A 19,725-nucleotide genomic window follows, 5' to 3' on the forward strand; every position below is an offset into this window, starting at 1 on the left:
AAAGAACAAAAAATAAATGTATACGTAGTATTATCATTATTTTCGTTTTTCATATCTTTAAGTATCTCTATTTATTTTCCTTACAAGTATTTATCTTGTCCTAGGGTTTGTCTTACCCCATCTAACTGACCTAACCTACATATTATATCTAAGGACAGGCCTTACGGGCACTAAGAATGGTGCTAGTTCAGTGGTGTCACTCACGAATTCGAGCCAATCGTGCAGTCTAACGCAACTAATAATTGCGACCAATCGCGCGCGTCATGCAAACTCATCAACCAATCGCGTTGTGGCGTTAGACTCCACGATTGGCTCGAATTCGTGTCACGATCACGCCGCTGTACTGGCCCCATTCTTATTGCCCGTAAAGCTCGTCCTATGACCTTAAGACAATATTTGTCTCGTGACAGAGGGCCTACCTCTGGACTGATTAACTTTCCTATCTTGTTGGTGTTGTGTGACAATTGATACAAGCGAGAACAATTAATATTGTGTTATCGTTTTGGCCAAAATGTTGTTCAATTTTTATTGAGCGGACTCAATTGGAACAATTATTTTGACTCTGCTTTGTACATTCAAGTGAGGCTATAAACGGCAATGAAATTTGACCAGAAGTATCTAGATTCGACCGACCGGTTTGGCCTAGTGGGTAGTGACCCTGCCTACGAAGCTGATGGTCCCGGGTTCAAATCCTGGTAAGGGCATATATTCGTGTGATGAGCATGGATATTTGTTCCTGAGTCATGGGTGTTTTCTATGTATTTAAGTATTTATAAATATTTATATATTATATATATCGTTGTCTAAGTACCCTCAACACAAGCCTTATTGAGCTTACTGTGGGACTTGTCAATTTGTGTAATAATGTCCTATAATATTAAACGGCAATGAAATATCCAATTTGACCAGAACTATCTAGATCTTAAGGCATAGACTATTACTTGTCACGAGACAAATATTGTCTTAAGGTCATAGGACGAGCTTTACGGGCAATAAGAATGGGGCCAGTACAGCGGCGTGACACGAATTCGAGCCAATCGTGGAGTCTAACGCCACAACGCGATTGGTTGATGAGTTCCCATCACGTGCGCGATTTGTCGCAACTAGTTGCGTTAGACTGCACGATTGGCTCGGATTCGTGAGTGACACCACTGAACTAGCATCATTCTTAGTACCCGTAAGGCCTGTCCTTAGATATAATATGTAGGTTAGGTCAGTTAGATGGGGTAAGACAAACCCTAGGACAAGATAAATACTTGTAAGGAAAATAAATAGAGAGACTTAAAGATATGAAAAACGTAAATAATGATAATACCTACTATACATTTTATTTTTTGTTCTTTGCCCTAAGGTTGACTGGTAGAGAATGCTTCATGGCATTAAGTTCGCCTTTTGTACATTAAGTTTTTCTTTTGTGCAATAAAGTTTAAATCAAAATATAAATAAATAAATCAACTAATGCATAAATCAAAGTAACTTAAAAATACTTACATAGGATTTTCCTAATAAGGTTAGGTTACTTGTGTGTGTACTTGTTTGTTGTCGAAACGATGTGCAATCATGTTGCGTGTCATGCTAAATAACGGCATTTTGCAAACTCTTCTAGCCCTTATGCATGTTAATAAGTAACTTTACCATACGCACTTATACTGCAAACCGTTATTAAACCTAACACAATACTTTTAATAGTACATTACGATACAAGTGCGAAAAATAGGAAATTCGAAACGAGTGGCGATAAATTAAAACACGACCGAAGGGAGTGTTTTAAATCGACACGAGTTGCGAATTACCTATTCGCACATGTATCGTACAACGTTTTACAGTACATATGGCCCTTTAAATGTTCGACACAGTAACGTAATATGCTACTTCTCGCACTAGTGCTATAAAGTAGCCCCATATGTACTGTAAAATCCTTTTTATCCTTTTTTACAAAACTTGCTACCACATTTCGACGACTCTTTTACCCCAGATCTAAAATAGCTAATTTTAAATATTTTTCAAAGGCATATAGCACCTTTTAAAGCTGGAGTGTAACAAAGGAGCGTCCGCGCAGGATCTTCGGCTCGTTAGTTCCGTTTTAGCGTGTCAGTGAACTGTAGCGCCATCTGTTGAGAATGGTGCCGAAATTAGGCTTTTCCGTTGAGTTACGGGGCTATTCACTGGACTCTTTCTGCTATCTTGCTGCTGAGAGGTACGGGGAACAAAATATATCTTTCTCTGTACGTCACAGCAGAAAGTACCTCTGTCTGTATGTCTGTTACTTCGTCGCGCTTAAACCGCTGAACCGATTTAGATGGAATTTAGTATGGAAGTAGTTTAAAGCCCGAGAAAATAAATAGGACAGTTTTTATCAATCGCCATCATCATCATACCACGCAGACAACGTTGCGGGCAGATGTTAGTTATATATACTTACGATACAAAATGATATGTGACAACACAAAAGGAATTCTTCACCTACCTACGGTCAAACTATTGTAGGTACTTAAGTTCTTGGTATTAGCAGAAGTAATGAAACCCATTGCTTTTTATCGCATTCGCGCGTAATTGGTTTTTTGAACGAGTATGTTAATGGAACTGACTTGACCAAACGGCCTACAACATAATGACTTTTAATCATACAGTCAGCATTAGTTTTTTTCGAAAAAAGGTAATTGTGGATGATGATGATGTTCGAGATTCTATATGAAAATAGAGACAGAACTGACAGAAGATCTGAAAAAAGAATTTAACCAGAAAGTTATGCCAGGAATTAGGGATATCGATGGATTTCAGGGCAATTCGAGAAATTTCGTAATTTTCGCGAAAAAAAACACAAAATACTACCTGTCTTACAAATTTCGCTGTTTGAAGGTGCAATAGGTTCAGCCAGCAGAGTTTTTGAAAAATCGTAGAGCTTTTTTAGACCCGAATACGGTTGCCAAAAATTTAATGAACAGTCTTGAGGCCTTTTTCTAAAAACTTCATCGATTCTCCCCAAACATTCTTAACTTTCGTTCGATAAAAAACAAACACGAAGATAGGTCTAAAACGTAACAATTTTTGCACTTAAGCTAAATTGTTTGTTTTACTTTTCATTTACGTTTTTTGGAAAAAACTGTGGATAAAAATGAAGAAATATGTGTTGGTGGTATCATTTCGATAGTTAACAAAGTTCCCTAAACTATTTCTAGCCGATTGAGGCAAGGACAGTCAATCAATCAATGAATCAATCCATCAATACGTTTATTTGTAAACACAGGTACATAATAGGTCTTATAATTATAGTAGCGTATCACCATGTTTAGCCATTAGGCATACAAATATTCAAGTCAAGATGGAGCATGCAATTATTATAGCTTATATGTATAATCTATTGCAATTTATAAATATAAAACAAACTAACAACAATTAAATTATACATCAGACAGATATTCCGTGAGTGAATAATAAGCTTTCCTTACTAAAAATCTAAATAAGCTTTTTTTAAATTCTAATATGCCTTCCAGTTTGGCTATATCGTTCCGTGAAAATACAGAGGGAAAATCAAGATGTGTTCCGTTCCGGCGGGTTGACGGAATCTATTTATTCAGCAGACGGATGCAGTGAGAAAGGGAGGTATTTGTTCGGCAGTCGGAAATACATCTTCTTCTACCTAAATCTTTTAATTATCCAGATAATCGGCTCTTCTTGTCCTCTTTCTCCACACGGGACGATTTTTTGCAGTTTCGGCGTAAATATTTAGTCGGAAGTATAAATATAATATTTAAAAAAGGAATAGTTTGGCTATTTTATTTATTAAATCGGATCCCTTTGTTTGACATAATTATTGAAAGTCATAATGTAGTGATAGTTAGATTATCATTAGTCATAATAAATAATGAGATCGCTTTTTAGCGATAAGACCGCCTGTTGTTGCTTAGTTTTTTTATGTTAATTACTGTATTTAATCATGTTTTCGTTGTGCACAATAAAGAATATTATTATTATTATTATAATGTAATTAGTATAATGTAATATAATATATTGTTATTTAAATTTTAGGATGTTATTTAATTTGATTTAATTGTATTTTAATTTAATTTAATTCTTTATGTAATGTAATTATGTGTAAATGTATAATGTATATGGAAATAATTTTCTGGATTAAATTTCATTCATTCATAACTCTGAAACCGTTAACTTTTCAGGATTTTCGTAAGGTTATCTTATTAGATAGGGCAGGTTAGGTTAGGTTACAACATGCGTTTCTGAGAAAAACCAAATTATGACTAACGAATATGCGGACAAACAATACATTATGATTTAAAACTTTATGGGAAACTATAGAGACACTTATTAAATATTAATTGCACGAGAGAAAAGCTTACTTATAGATGGGTGGTTACGAATATTAGTCTCTGTATGGATATGAATAAGGTTTTCACTTAATACAGATGTAGTAACAATTATTTGCAATTAATCATAAACTATTATTCAAAATCTGTTGGTTTGACTGTGCAGTAACTGTGTCAAGTTCAACAACCCGTGCGAGGCCGATGACAGTGTCATGACATGATCGATGATCTATGATCATTGCACCGGACGTAGTTTTGGATTGATTGAGGTAATCAAGTTTGTTGATGATGTTATATAGGAAAGTTTAAAAAAATTGCGGATATAACATAATTGCTAGGCAAACAAGTACTGGATTTATAATAAAAAGGTAATAGCCATAATAATGGCAAGTCTGACCGCTAAATAAAATGAGAAGATGGTTTTACCCATAAAATTAAAAGTAACTTTAATTCATTAAAAAAAAACCGGACAAATCCTAGTCGAACTCGCCCAACAAGGGTTCCATACTTTTTAGTATTTGTACTTATAGCGGCAACTAATATCAAGGTTCATGAGATACAGCCTGGTGACAGACGGACCGACGGACGGATAGCGGAGTCTTAGTAATAGGGTCCCGTTTTACCCTTTGGATACGGAACCCTAAAAAAATATTATAATAACCTTGGATTCCACTGTAGTAGGTCCTTAACAGTGCGTTCTCCAGAAACAAAATAATAAATAAATAAATATAATAGGACATTATTACACAAATTGACTAAAGTCCCACAGTAAGCTCATAAGGCTTGTGTTGTGGGTACTAAGACAACGATATATATAATATATACATATTTATAAATACTTAAATAATACATAGAAAATACCCATGACTCAGAAAGCAAATATCCGTGCTCATCTCACGAATAAATGGCCCTACCAGGATTTGAACCCGGGACCATCGGCTTCATAGGCAGGGTCACTACCCACTAGGCCCGACCAGTCGTCAGAAAAACACAGCTAAACTGTGGAATGAACTGTCGCCTGCGGTATTCCCGGACCGATACGACCTTCAAACCTTCAAGAAAAGAGCGTACTCCCATCTCAAAGGCTTTACAACCTTTCTTGTGTTGCGGGTGTCCATGGGCGCCGGTAATCACTTACCATCACACGATTTGTCTGCTCGTTTCCCTCCTATATCATAAAAAAGGTACAGTACGCATGAATAGTAGCGGATAAGTCTACGCGTCAAAAGTAGGTAAACTATTCTCTGATCACTACGAAATTGTGGAGTTATATTATCTCCATGAATTTCTAAGTTATATAGGCGGGTGGTAATAGATACTTTTGCTGACTGACTGTAGAATTATACATTCCTGTATTGTATATATGCTGTACTTATATAGATATAATATATAATATATTTATTTATTTAACCTTTATTGCAAAAAAGAGTACAAATGGCGGACTTAACGCTTTGAGGCATTCTCTAAACAAAAACAGTTAGTTTGGTGCAGGATTGTAAAGAGTTGATATGAAAATAGACACAAGTCGAGAATACTATGATACTATACTTACACAAACAAACATACATATATACATAATAATTATATACCTAGTGTGAGATATCACGCAGATATTTAGTCGTAAATGTTTTCAAATAAGTGCATACGTAATTTGCTTTTGAATGCAAGCTTGCTCTGGTCGGAGCTTGTCTGGTAGGCAGAGGTAGAGCACCTAGTGGAAACGGGCCCGAACTTACATGACAACCAGTTCGGGTTCCGTAGGGGGCGGTCTACTATAGACGCGGTGGCCGCGTTGAGGGATTTCGGGGTGCTTGCGGCAGGCCAGAGGGAGGGAGTGGTGGCGGTGTCCCTGGACATCGCCAACGCGTTCGGGTCCCTCCCCTACACAGTCATTGGGGAAGCACTCCGTTACCACGGAGTGCCTCATTACTTGAGGCGTGTTGTAGAGCACTACCTGACGGGGCGGCTAGTGCTCTATGAGCAAAGGGGTATCCGGGGCGCGAGGGCTATGGCGTGCGGGGTTCCGCAGGGGTCTGTCCTTGGTCCCCTCCTGTGGAACCTCGGTTACGATTGGGTGCTCCGAGGGGTGCAGCTTCCCCGCATGATCACCGTGTGTTATGCGGACGACACACTAGTGGCCGTGCGGGGAAAGGAGCTGGAAGAGGTTCTCAGGAGGGCGGCGGTGGCCACCGAGCTTACAGTGCAGCGCATAGGACTCCTGGGGCTTCGGGTCGCCCTGCCGAAGACTGAGGCCATGGTCCTCGGGCGAACAAGGGGGTGGGGGCAGCTGCCGGAGGGCACCGCAGTGAGGGTTGGGGGTGAATCTGTCCAGGTCAACGCCCACATCAAGTACTTGGGCCTTGTCCTGGACAGAAAGTGGAATTTTGAGGAGCACTTTGCGAGGCTGGCTCCTCGTCTCGTGGGTGCTGCCTCGGCTCTGGGCCGCCTGTTGCCTAATCTGGCGGGACCGAATGCCCCATGTAGGCGGCTCTATGCGGGGGTAGTCCGGAGCATGGCGCTCTACGGAGCACCAATTTGGGCCGGACGGCTGACGAGACGCGCGAAGGCACTGCTCCGTCGGCCGCAGAGGTACGTGGCCCAGAGGATGGTGAGGGCCTACCGCACCACCTCTCACGCAGCGACATGCCTCCTTGCCGGCACCCCGGCGTGGGAACTAGACGCAGGGGTGCTGGCTGAAAGATACTGGGCGAGGGTGGAGGCCAGGAGGCGCGGGGAGCCCACAGATGCGGAGGAGGCAGAGAGATTGGCCCGAGCAGCCGCGGAGCGCCTGAAGCAAAGGTGGAGGGATGCCTTGGAGGATAGCCATTATGGAACCCGAACCATAGGGGCTATCCTCCCAGTAATGGACGAGTGGTTGGGCAGAAGAAAGGGGGCCCTTACATTTAGGGTAACGCAGGTGGTGTCCGGACACGGTTGTTTCGGGCACTACCTGCACAAAATACAGAGGGAGCCGGGGCCCCAGTGCCATGAATGTGGTGCGAGGGACGACACGGCCCAGCACACTCTAGAGGAGTGCAACCGCTGGGCCGTGGAAAGAGCGGCCCTTAGGGCGGCGACGGGGGTTATAGACCTCTCGCTACACAGCATAATAGCGGCGATGCTGGGTAGCGAGAGGAATTGGGAAGCGGTGGCCTCCTTCTGCGAAGAAGTCATGTCGCAGAAGGAGAAGGCGGAGAGGGAGCGAGAAACGTCTGCTGACGCGATTCCTCTCCGTCGCAGGCGGCAGGGCCAAAGGCAGAGAGCGCATGCTCGCCTCGAGCCTTAGGGCCAGCGGGCACTGGACCCGCATTGCACAGACGTCGTCGGGGGGCGGGGGATCACGCGTTTCTGATCCCCCCTCCATTGTGAGGGTGCCCTGGCGTTAAGCTGGGGCTGCCGGAGGGCGCCGTGGTGAATGTCATCATCGATCCCAGTGCGCCCTCATTAACGGCAAAGAGGGTGAAACGCCGGAGTGGGTTTAGTGGGTAGGGCTAAATTCTCCCCCCCTCTTCCCTGGAGAGGGGAAAGGAGTGGCGAGTCCCACACACCGCGCGTAAATGCATTCCCACTCCGTCAACAAAAAAAAAAAAAAAAAAAGGCAGAGGTAGAGCATTCCACAGACGAATTGCTTGTCAGGTGAATGAGTTGGACAAGAATCCAGTCCGATGAGGGAGGACAGCCAGCTTCAAAGTACGAGAAGCACGAAGAACCGACTTACTTATACATATATACAGTACATTCAACTATCATCAATTGATAGAGCACATATATATTCCTACCTCAGACCATATAAGTTGTTTTTATAGGAGTTTTTTTTAATCACTGGCGTTATAACTCACCGAATGCTAATAGTATACATGCCACAGCATATACGGAAGATAACTAACCATACGGTTCCTATGAGAAAGTCCGCCTGTCGTTTGCTATTAGCTAGCAAACGTTAATTAGCTCTGGTTAGTATTTAGACCAACACTTAGACCATACATTAGTCTAGGTCGCTTGACAGTTATGTTATGCTCTATTATGGAGTTCACAATGGACCTTTGAGAACAGACCTAGAGTCGGTCTACATTGCTCTTTAGATCCGTTATCCGTTATTGATCGTGAAAAAGTTTATAACAACAAACAGTACCTTATTGTATTACAGTCGGGAAAAGAAAAGGTATCATTAGACTTACGGAAGATAGGGTTGGTCCATCCAGACTAACACCATGCTGAGTGGGGACCATTTCGTGGCTAATATGTGTCATGTAATGTAATGTTTTACGTTGTAATGTTATGTACTTACAAGCTTCTTTTAGTTCCTCTTTTTATCTGTATATTTTTGCCACGAATAAACTATTTCTATTTCTGCTTTAAGAGAGATGTGTAGCACCGGAAAATTTGAAAAAGTACCAATATGGGTACGGCCGAGTTCACAATCATACAAGGCAATTTTCCAAAAATATATTTACACGACCTTATTGTCAATGTGTTAGATATGTGTTCGGGACGTTGGATCGTAAAAATGTTTGTGAACTCAACTGTACAAAGCCCTCCTACGTGTACACATTCAACGAATCTGATGACCAAATTTATTGTCATGCTTGCAATAGAGTACTTTAAGCGCAAGTTCGGCCTGGCCAGCAACATTTTAGGGCTACATAATGTTTATTTGGGGTCGCCATCATTGAAAACGATGAGGACTGTATATATATATATATATATATATATATATATATATATATATATATATATATATATATATATATATACTTGCTCGTATACCACATAAAGCACGAATAAAGGAAAGGGACAACTGCGTCTCGGATTCGGACCGATTTTGGCTCCGTAAAACAGCCCCAAGTAGTAGCTCGGCTATAGTATTAAGACTAGTATGGTCAACCATAGGGAAGACCTATAAGATATAAGAAGAATTGGTGACCAAAGAGCTGGCGGCTTCCTCGCACACCGTATCAGTATTGCGATACAACGAGGAAATGCCACCAGCATCCTTGGTATAATGCCTCAAGGGCCTATTTTAGATTTAAGCTAGTTATAGTAATCCGCTGTATTTAAACATAGATTATGCTTTTCAAACGATGACACTTTTGTTCAATAACTTTTAAAAATTATGAACTCTTTATACTTCATATTTTTCATCCAAATGAAATATTATCTTCAATGTACTTCATCAGTTACTCTTTAAACATAAATTTGCGGCTTGGAATAAACTTTAAAGTGTGCTAAAAATGTAAATACATGGTTATATTTATTTTAAAAGTCGCTGAACAAATGTTGGTTAGTTTGAGGAGTACAGCCTACATTTTTAAGTTTTTGCTCATCTTACAGGCCACACCCGGTATAAGGGAAGAAAGAAGACCGTATACAAGCTATTTCATCGCTTTTAACTTTTGTTTTTGTTCAGAAAATCGGTAGAGCAGGAGTGAAGCTCCTCCTTTCTGCAATATAAATACGAGTTCTTACCATATGATGGTCTTCCCCGTAATACAATTTATATGTCGGTCTTTCTCACATTGACCTTAGGCCCTCAATTTTCCATCCCCAAATTCGACATAGAAAAATACTCCTAACAAAAATAATTTTAGGAGGAATTTGGTCATGGTCCTTTTGTTTTCCTTAATTCGAAAAATTTCACTGATTAAACTTGCTGAGGATCGGAAATTGAGATTCTTAACTTAAAGTTCAACAATTTTCGCAGACCTTGGACGTTCCTAATTATTATAATAGTTCCATCCCTTCGGTGATAAACAAGCATTGGTACACCCCGTCTGATTTAAGTAGTGGTTAATGCAGTTTAAGGACCAGGATTAAAATTTCAAGAATACTCCATCAGAATAAGTTTAAAGTGTTTAAACGTCCCTAATGAAATACTAATTCGAAATACAAGCCTTCACGATAACAGTCTTTATCTAAAATGCAGCTAATTTAAATATCAACCAGCATATGACTCATATTAATGCACGCCAGTGCATTGTATTATTTGCCACGCCAGTGTACCCACGTAATGCCAAAATTTGCATAATAAAAGGCACCCTATTGTACTTATTACATTGTGATCTATATAGGGAGTGACTGAACCTATTTAGTCTAGATTTTTAGTATTGTATTATGTGAATATTAGTACTTATGTGCGAAGTGCGAGGGAAATTACAAGCGGGAACAACGCACGGCGAAAAAATGTGAACTTTCTGGAGTCGATATCTTCCTACTGAATTAGTTGTCTACTTTCAAATATTTAATGTGTCCCTTACTAGCTAGGGCGGCGGCGCCATTGTTAGGCCGCACAGAGTGAATATTAACTACCTAACCATTCATCAGCCTTACAACTTTTTTTACCGTAATTTTCTCACCATAACCTTGCCAAACAATTTCGCTTCAAAAAATAGTGCCTCTGCCGAAAAGCTATAGACAATTTTAGGTATACCTACGTATTATATTTTACTTAATTTTATTTAAATTATTTTTCTGTAAATAATACTTTAAAAAACTATTACAAATTATACTGCAAAATACTAAAAAAAGCAATTCATAAATCTAAAAAACTACACAATAAAAATCAGTTCTGTAACTCCCAAAATAAAACCAAAACTATGTGGCACATAATAAATAATGAGACAAATAAAAACACACCACAAAATAAAATAAATTTTAAAATAAAAACACCTGATCAAGGCACAATAAACGATCCCCATAAAATAGCCAACATCTTCAATGATTTCTTCTCCTCCACTGGAAATAATTACCCTACCCCTGTAAACAGACTACCTTTCAAAAATTCAATAAAAAACTCATTTTTCCTTTGGCCTGCGCAACCTAACGAATTATTTAAAATTCTAAAAAATCTCAAAAATAAATCGTCTTTCGGCATAGATGAAATCCCCCCAGCTCTATTAAAATCTTGCGCAGAATCTCTATGCGGCCCCTACACCTTACTAATAAATCAATCTTTTTCACAAGGCATCTTTCCGGATGCATTGAAAATCTCACTAATAAAACCTATTCACAAAAAGGGAGATATCTCAGAGATAAATAACTACAGACCAATCTCTCTATTACCCACGTCATCTAAAATTTTTGAAACCGCGATGGTAAAGCGCCTTTATAGTTTCTGTGAAAAATTCAACATTTTTAGTGAAAATCAAAATGGCTTTAGAAAAAATCATTCAACTACCTTAGCAATCTATAAGTATGCCCTAGAGATATTCAGTATTATAAACGACAAAAAATATGCTGTGGGTCTATTACTCGACATGAGTAAGGCTTACGATAGAGTCCGTTACGAAATCCTTTTAGATAAACTATATAACATAGGTGTTAGAGGTATTGCGCTGGACTGGTTTAAGTCTTATTTGAGTGATCGCTCCCAATATGTAGAAATAGAGCATAGAGACTTTGATAGAGCAATAATACAGCACATTAGATCTGATAGAGTCCCCATAAAGGGCTCTATCCCTCAAGGTAGCGTCTTAGGCTGTGTTCTATTTATTATTTACATAAATGATCTTCCCGACATACTTGATGTGCATAGCACGCTTTTTGCAGATGACATTTCTATACTATTGCCATGCGCTACTACTTTAGAAGCTCAGAATAAATTACAGTCAACCTTAAATACAATTACTAATTGGTTGCAATCCCACAACCTACAGCTCAACATAAATAAAACTAAAATTATCCAATTTAAACCACATCAAAAATCATCATTGCCAATAGACTTTAAATATAATAATTCAAAATTAGATAACGTGAGCTCTGCCACACTATTAGGAATAGAATTAGACTCAAATATGAGCTGGAAAGACCATATTCTAAAATTGTCAAAAAAATTATCGTCTTTTATATACGCCCTTCAGCATCTAAAGCGAGTTACAGACCTACAGACATCCCTTGCGGCATATTACGCATATGCGTATTCGCGAATATCGTATGGCCTGGTCCTTTGGGGAAATAGCTGCGATATTGAAAAAATATTTATTCTGCAAAAAAAGTGCATCAGAATTCTAGTAAACATTGATCAAATGGAGTCGTGTAAACCTTATTTTATTAAACATGAAATACTGACCGTTGCGTCTATGTACATATTCGAATCATGTAAATTCGTTAGGAAACATTTAAACTTATATTCATTCAAAGATACAACTCAAATCAAAAGAAATAATCGCAACATAAATCAACTAAAAGTGCCTTTTTCAAAATTAAAACTTGTCACAAGTAGCCCACATTATATGACTATGAAAATCTACAACCACCTCCCAAACTCTATCAAAGATCTGGACAATGTAGGTCAATTTAAAAAACACCTGAAGCTGTTTTTAATTCATGGATGTTTTTATAATCTTAATGAATATTTTGATAAAGTCAGTAAATGAAAATATTACCGTGCTTCGTTTATATAAGGAAATAATGTTATAATACAATCAAATGATCATGCGTGAATGTATGTGTAATATTATTTTAATGATGTGCGAAATAATTGTAATTTAATTACCTACTGTAGCCCTCTTATATTGCTGTGCCCTTACAGGGTGTCACATGTATACCTATATGTTCCATTCCATCCATGCTTGTAATGTGATATGCAATAAACTATTCTATTCTATTCTATTCTATTCTACTTATAGGTGTATAAATTATATTTTTTTCAAACCAGTCATATCAAATTTAAACAAACGCGCTTTCTTTAATCTAATTGAATAAACTATTTTTTTCCACCACGACTTTTCCATCCTCACAACACAAGGATTAAGTACTATCATGCACTTATTTGATTCAATCAAATAAATATAGTAGGTAGCCAATTTGTTTTATAGATATTTTAAATGGTAACCGTGAGCCGGAAACCGTAAGATGCCTTACACTTCTACGAGGTGGAGTGACGGTCTACGTAAGGTATGATGGGTGCAATATATTCATTTTCACGTCAGCAGCTGGAACAAGGGTAATTTGCTGCTCAAAAACAGTGAGCAAAATCGCATTTTGCTTACTTACTTACTTATTATGGAATCTTTCGCTTGCACGGGACTCAAAACAAGCACTCGAAGAAATATCAAACTTTGCTCTCTTGTTGTACAAATAACTATTTTAATCATATTAGTCATATTAGTTTATCCATAATAGTATAAATATATATATTAAATTATATATTATGTAATTGTTTTTATATTGGTATAGTTAATGCTATTATGTTAAATATAAGTATAGCATATTGCACTCCAGGGCCCCAAGATACAGGCTTAGCCTAGTTTGGGTTCCACCAAACATTTCTTTTGTGGATAAATTGTTACTGGTAAACAATAAAAAGATTTTGAGATTTGAGATTCATTTCAGACTTTAGAGGATACCCCAAAAACGTATGTAGTAATTCTGTAGAACGGTCACCACGATATAGACTTAGCCTAGTGTGGGCACCACTGAGCTAGTTATGTAATTTTATCTTCTTTCTCTTAATAATCAAATTTCGAATATATGAATTTTAATATAGGTATTTAGGTAGGTACTCATGGGAAATAAACTAAGGTACCAACATTAAAAAGTTGGTCATTTACTGTAAATATACTTACTTAATAAACAGACGCAGAGGCCGTCCACCAACCACCTGGATGAAGACAGTCCAAAAAGATTCGCTGACGACAGGCTTGACGCCAGAAATGATGCAAAACCGCGAAGATTGGCGAAAGAGTATCAGGAGGGCTGTCCCGAATAGGGCCTGACCCAAAATCGCATACATATCCAGTCGCGAAAATAACTCGTTTTTATGGCACGTTTAAAATATCATCACCAGTATCCTAAGTTGAACAGTATCAATTATCATACACCACTGGTATCCTAGTGAGAATTATGGTGGATACATTTTTATAATATCTTACACCTTACCTTCTCTGTTTACTACGAACAGTATGAACCTATCACACCTTCAAAGAGTTGACATTGTGTTTAACTACTTGGTTTGCTAAAATAGTAATCATTAGCGCAAGTAGCTTTCAACGTTCCACCTGTTTCAAACCACAATCTCCGTCCTCGTAAACTACCCTTACTCAACCTCCCGAACACCAGTACCAAGTCGAATTCCCACTCACCTCTCTACCGAGCTCTAAAGCTTATTAACGGCATATTGACCCAGGACGATTCATTGGACCTATTTTCGACTCCTGAATCGAGATTCTTAGCCACAGCCGGGCGCTAGCTCGAGGCTATAGTCGCCCGGAGCACCATTAGCACTAATTAGATAATATGTACTTATATTTAAATTCTGACTAACTGTTTTTGGTAGTAATTTATTATAGTTATGTCATTATTCAATTCTTATATTCCTATGTGTCATGTTTGGTGTATACTCAAAAATCAAATCAAAATCAAAATGTTTATTTTACTTTCACAATAATCATCTTAAAGTTAGTGATTGGAACCTCCTTTTAAGCTTTAATATAGCTTGTGCCAGGAGGTACCGCTCTTCCTTATCTAAAGAATGTTAACAATATTGTGCTACATTTATAAGTAGATATGTTACGTAAACATCAATACTGTAAGTGACATTATAAAAAAAAGCATTGATCTTTGTACGATTTAAAGCGTTTTGATTAAGTTAAAATACTGGTTTAATATACTTTCATTGTATCTAAGGTCCGAATAATTCCGCACTGACCTTCACCTTGACTCGACTCAAGGTGGAGCATAATGTTTTAATCCTTTTTGTATGTATGTAGGTTTGTAGCGCTATTGGTTATAGCCATAGGTAACAACTGCACAACTGGTGGCTATTACTTGCTACGTTACCTATACGAATAGTTGACCTTTTTTTAGAGTCCCCAGCAAGCTCAGCCGAATTTCACCTTCCCATACAAACGGAGTTTCGTTTTCATTCTAAAACTACATATTGGATTGTAATGAAACTTTGCACATACAATGACATACGGTATAGGGATAAAATTAGTTTATATTTCTCCACCTTATAAGACAAACAAATAAGTTTTGTATGAAATATTATATTCGCTGTGTTTTTTTAACTATGGTATCTGAGGCTACATAAACTAATTACAGCCCTAGATATACCTTATCCTAGTGTAAGTACAAAGATTCAGAGCAATCTAGCTAGTCGTTTTATAATGAGAGCGTAACTACGTTTATATGGAGAACCGAGCTTGCTGGGGACCCTTGAAGATCATGGACTCATGAAGCCCGATTCAAACTTAATCAATTTGTTATGATTTTGAACTTCTTGACTTCTTTGAAGATCTCACGCTGAATGGTGCATGCGGAATGAAGTGAATGCCGTGCATGAATTGCGCCTTAATCACGACGATGATCGCCAAGGTCATATCAAAATCACAAATTGCTAAATTAGGATTAACCTCCTGTTATCATCGTTGTTACGGTTTAGGTGATCGTGATCGTAACGTTTAGTTCATCTATCATTGCACTTGGCATAGCCCATGTATTGGTTCTGACTTTTTTTATTATTGGCTTACTAAAGCCTCTTAATTATTGTCATATTTTGTTCGAAAAAAAAATCGACAATATAAAACAAAAAGTCTTATTCTTCCATTCCTGCTATTTTTAAAATTCCATATTCACGATGGCTTTCGGGTAGCAAGCTATAGGGTTATTGTATAGTTAATAAAGCACGGGGTACAAGTGCTGTTATTGAACGCATAAACATAATAGAGTATATATGACAACCTTACCTTCCTTCAACAAGGAGGACTTTTGGCCGAAGGGTGTTCGGCGGTTCCGAGGCCGGCTCCCTGACACTGCGGGGTTGCGTTATGCATTGCAACCTATTTATTATGGTTATAATTATGGGTATAATTAATTAATAAAATATGTTAAAATATGTTATATTAAAATATGTTAAGGCACTAATGAAACATATTTATATATATTGAAAATGAACCATATTTCCACCCATTTATTATTACACTACATTATGGATGTAAACTTAAAGGTTCGTATACCGTTAGCGCTTGTGGTTAGTTCTGTACTGACATTGAATTGACCCTTTTGACAGACGTCATTATAATTTCTCATGTACCGTCTCGTACATATTCCCAACCGCAAAAAGGTTTATATAAACTAGTTGTTATTGAACTTAACTATTAATTAATAAGTAATTTGTAGTGTTTAGTTTTAAAAATACATTGTAATAATATGTATGTTAGTTTTAAGGATTTATCAATGGGCCACTAGTTTGCCTGAATTAAAGATTTTCATTCATTCATTCATTCATTCATTCATTCATTCATTCATTCATATGTATTTCGTCACCTTGTGAAACCTCGCATGCACTGAGTACAATCAAATCGTTAGTTAATAACTGACTATTCGTTAATTATGTTTACCACCCATTTGTTATCAATTTCTCGATTAACCGCGAGTAATTGTTTACTTAATAACTTATTACATCTGTGTTCAGATTATATGCTCAAGTTTAATTTGTAAGTGCCAACATGCTAATCGATTACGCTCCGTAGCTAACGAAACGCAACTGTCACTGTCGCACTAATATGAAAGAGTGATAGAGAGATACGATTATGCTAAGCTGCGGAGCGTTTTACGATTGGCACGTTACCTATTAGTCACCTAGATCACGAATTATCAAAGAAAACGGGGTCATACAACTGCTTGAAAAGCTGGTAGAATTTTTTTATAAAGTATGATCCCTATTTTGAATTTATTTAAGTCAAATGTTTAGGCAGGTACATAGTCGAGTCACAAAACGGTTTATTATAATTTTAACTGTGACAAACTTTATTAACAAGCATCAATTTACTATCATCGTCTTCTTCAATAACTGACTTATTATTAAATAAATGAAAAAACCTTTAAACCAACCTTGTATCGAGGAAAACTGCAGCGCAAGACTATTAATCCATTAATCTCACAGACCGGTCCACCGACCAGCAAATAAGACCCTCTTGTCTCACAGTGTCATAGGACCTTAGCTACCATGATACAAGAAAAATTGTCAGTTGAATTTGAAATCAATTGTGTAGCGAATATGGTTGAAATTGTTTTGTTCTGTATTTGAACAATGCAAAAGATATGCAACTCTAGTCCCAATTGAAAATGGTTTCAATTACATTAAAGTAATTAGTATTATGGTTAGGACCGTAGGCCTTAGTAGGCTGCAAATTGGTATAATTAGATAGGACAACAGGGGTCTTGGTATAATGGTCATAGTTAGTGCGTAGGGAGGAGTGTTTGCGTGGATTCAACCACTCATTCTCGGTGAGATCTCAGAGAGGTAAGTCGTATTTATTATTCAAATCTGAATATTGTGTTTTGATATTTGTTAATAATATTTCGTAATGTATTAAATAGTGGTTTCGGGACTGGATATTAGTTGGACAAATGGTAAGATAAATGTAGTATTTTTCTTTACATTATATCAGAACAACTTTAAAAAATCTCGAATATTCGATCTTGTTTTTGACAATTGACAACTTGTGATGTGGTGTTGTGAGCATCGAACTACACTCAAGGGCAAAGAAAACAGGTAATTTTGTAAATATTTTTTTTACAAAATGATCCGATTTCGTTGCTGGCGTATTATGTTACCTAGTTGTTGTTTTTATTTTTGTTATGCACTGTTATTTGACTACACTTATCCTTATTTACATTGGCCACGTTCTATTTTTATATACTGATTAAATATTTAATAACATGTTAATTTAACGCTCTAAATTCTTTGACTAGTTAATTTTCTTTATTATGTATAATGTCCATTAAAAGTAGTTTCCCATAGGATAATCCATGGGATACGATACGACATTAAATCTCATGAGCTTAAACATTACTTCTATCTTCCCATGTCCTAACAATGGACGTTCAGCAAAAAACCAATTTGTTTTTATCACAAATTAGGTAGTTATTTGTATTGTGGTTTGTGGTGGCTTCCGTTTCTCACATCTTTGTTTTTTTACGATAGAAGTTTAAGTTTATTGAGTCATCATTATTAGGAATACCTAGTGAATTTTACAGGCATTAATTTGTGGCCAGGTATCGAGCTTATTTAGTCTACTCTGTGGATCGGGAAACTTGGCTTCCATTGCAGATATATATGTCGGAAAAAATACATTTTTAAAATTAATTACTACAGAAAAGTGAGGGAAAACATTTTCGCATAGTTAAAATCGACGTGCAGAATAGGTATAAATAAGAAATTACACCATTAACACCCCCGCCCAAGTGTCAACATTTCTTCTTTCTTTCTTCTTTATAAATATTATTAATATTATTTTTTGCACACGGATGACTCCAACGTAGCTCTAATTTTTTTTAGTATTATGAGGACGGAAAAACGTGCAGAATGTAGTCATTAAATCGGTTATGTTTCGAGAATTTGCGATTCATAAATTATCTAATGCTGTGTCCATCAGACAGAAATAGAATCGATAATATTTCGTTTCGAACATCGTTGGGTTAGCATCAAGGAGGAAATACTCATATTAGGAACAAGCTGAGATAAAATATGGTCACGAGTGATCAATTGAGATCTAGCTTGTTACGCATAACCAAACCTGTTTGTACTTATATTTTAAGTCCTCCTATTAGATTAGCCTGAAGTCCTACAGTCTACTATGAGTGATTCTTCTAGCAGTGTTTTTAATGTCTTCTAGAAGCAGCCATGAAGCACATCGTACTGTTGGCAGCCTGCGTCGCCATGGCGGCGGCACACCATGGACACGTAAGTGTGCTAATTATACGGTGTTTATCAATCGATACTACGGCAGTTTTGATGCACCACTTATAAGCAAACGCGACAGGAAATTAACTAGGTACTCGAAGTTAGAAGGAGTTCTTTGTTTAGTAAGTTACTTGTTTTGAAATTGCCGGAACAGCTTAATGGAGTTAGTAACTGTCAAAGATTTGCATAGATGGCGCCAGCAAGTTTAGCCTGCCTCTAGTTTTGTTCTATGAGATAGCTTAAAGGGTTAGAATCCAGGCCATAAAAAAAACAAACAAGAATTTGACACAAATATTATTAAATTTTTCAACAGACCAATCCCATTTCAGAAAAAGAAACTTATTAAACACAGAACTTCTCCTAATTTACCTTTACATTTGCATCAATTATTAATTGAGTTCTGATAATATACAGTTAGAGATATTTTGGTAAAATCAATTACTTATCGATTACTTAATTAGTTAAAAAACATTACAAACATTAGTTAACAAATAAATATTAGGGGACATCTAACACAGATCAACCTAGCCCCAACTAAGCAAAACTTGCACTTGGGTATTTAGACGACGTTATATACATACTTAGGCTGCAATTACTCGTACCTACCTACATTATCCTATGATACTTACATTTCTATAAATGTGATCATAGATATGGGAGTCATTGAAAAATGACAAACCTATGATAGTGTAATTGAACAAATTCAAGGTATATGAT

General features: G+C 37.3%; 1 protein-coding gene across 2 annotated transcripts in view; it reads left to right on the plus strand.

Moving 5' to 3' along the window:
- Positions 1 to 19,725, plus strand: part of LOC133521114 (superoxide dismutase [Cu-Zn]-like) — a 31,312-nt gene that overhangs the window by 2,985 nt on the left and 8,602 nt on the right. Inside the window, exons 1-2 of one of the 2 annotated variants that reach the window (XM_061855879.1) lie at positions 17,483 to 17,565; positions 18,941 to 19,008. In XM_061855879.1, the coding sequence (XP_061711863.1) occupies positions 18,949 to 19,008 (60 nt within the window). In that variant the 5' untranslated portion in view covers positions 17,483 to 17,565; positions 18,941 to 18,948. Of the gene's footprint in view, positions 1 to 17,482; positions 17,566 to 18,940; positions 19,009 to 19,725 lie in introns of those variants that run through there. The other variant, XM_061855880.1, reaches the window with a different exon arrangement.

This window comes from Cydia pomonella, chromosome 9 (genome assembly GCF_033807575.1).
Source record: "Cydia pomonella isolate Wapato2018A chromosome 9, ilCydPomo1, whole genome shotgun sequence".
Lineage (NCBI taxonomy): Eukaryota > Metazoa > Arthropoda > Insecta > Lepidoptera > Tortricidae > Cydia > Cydia pomonella.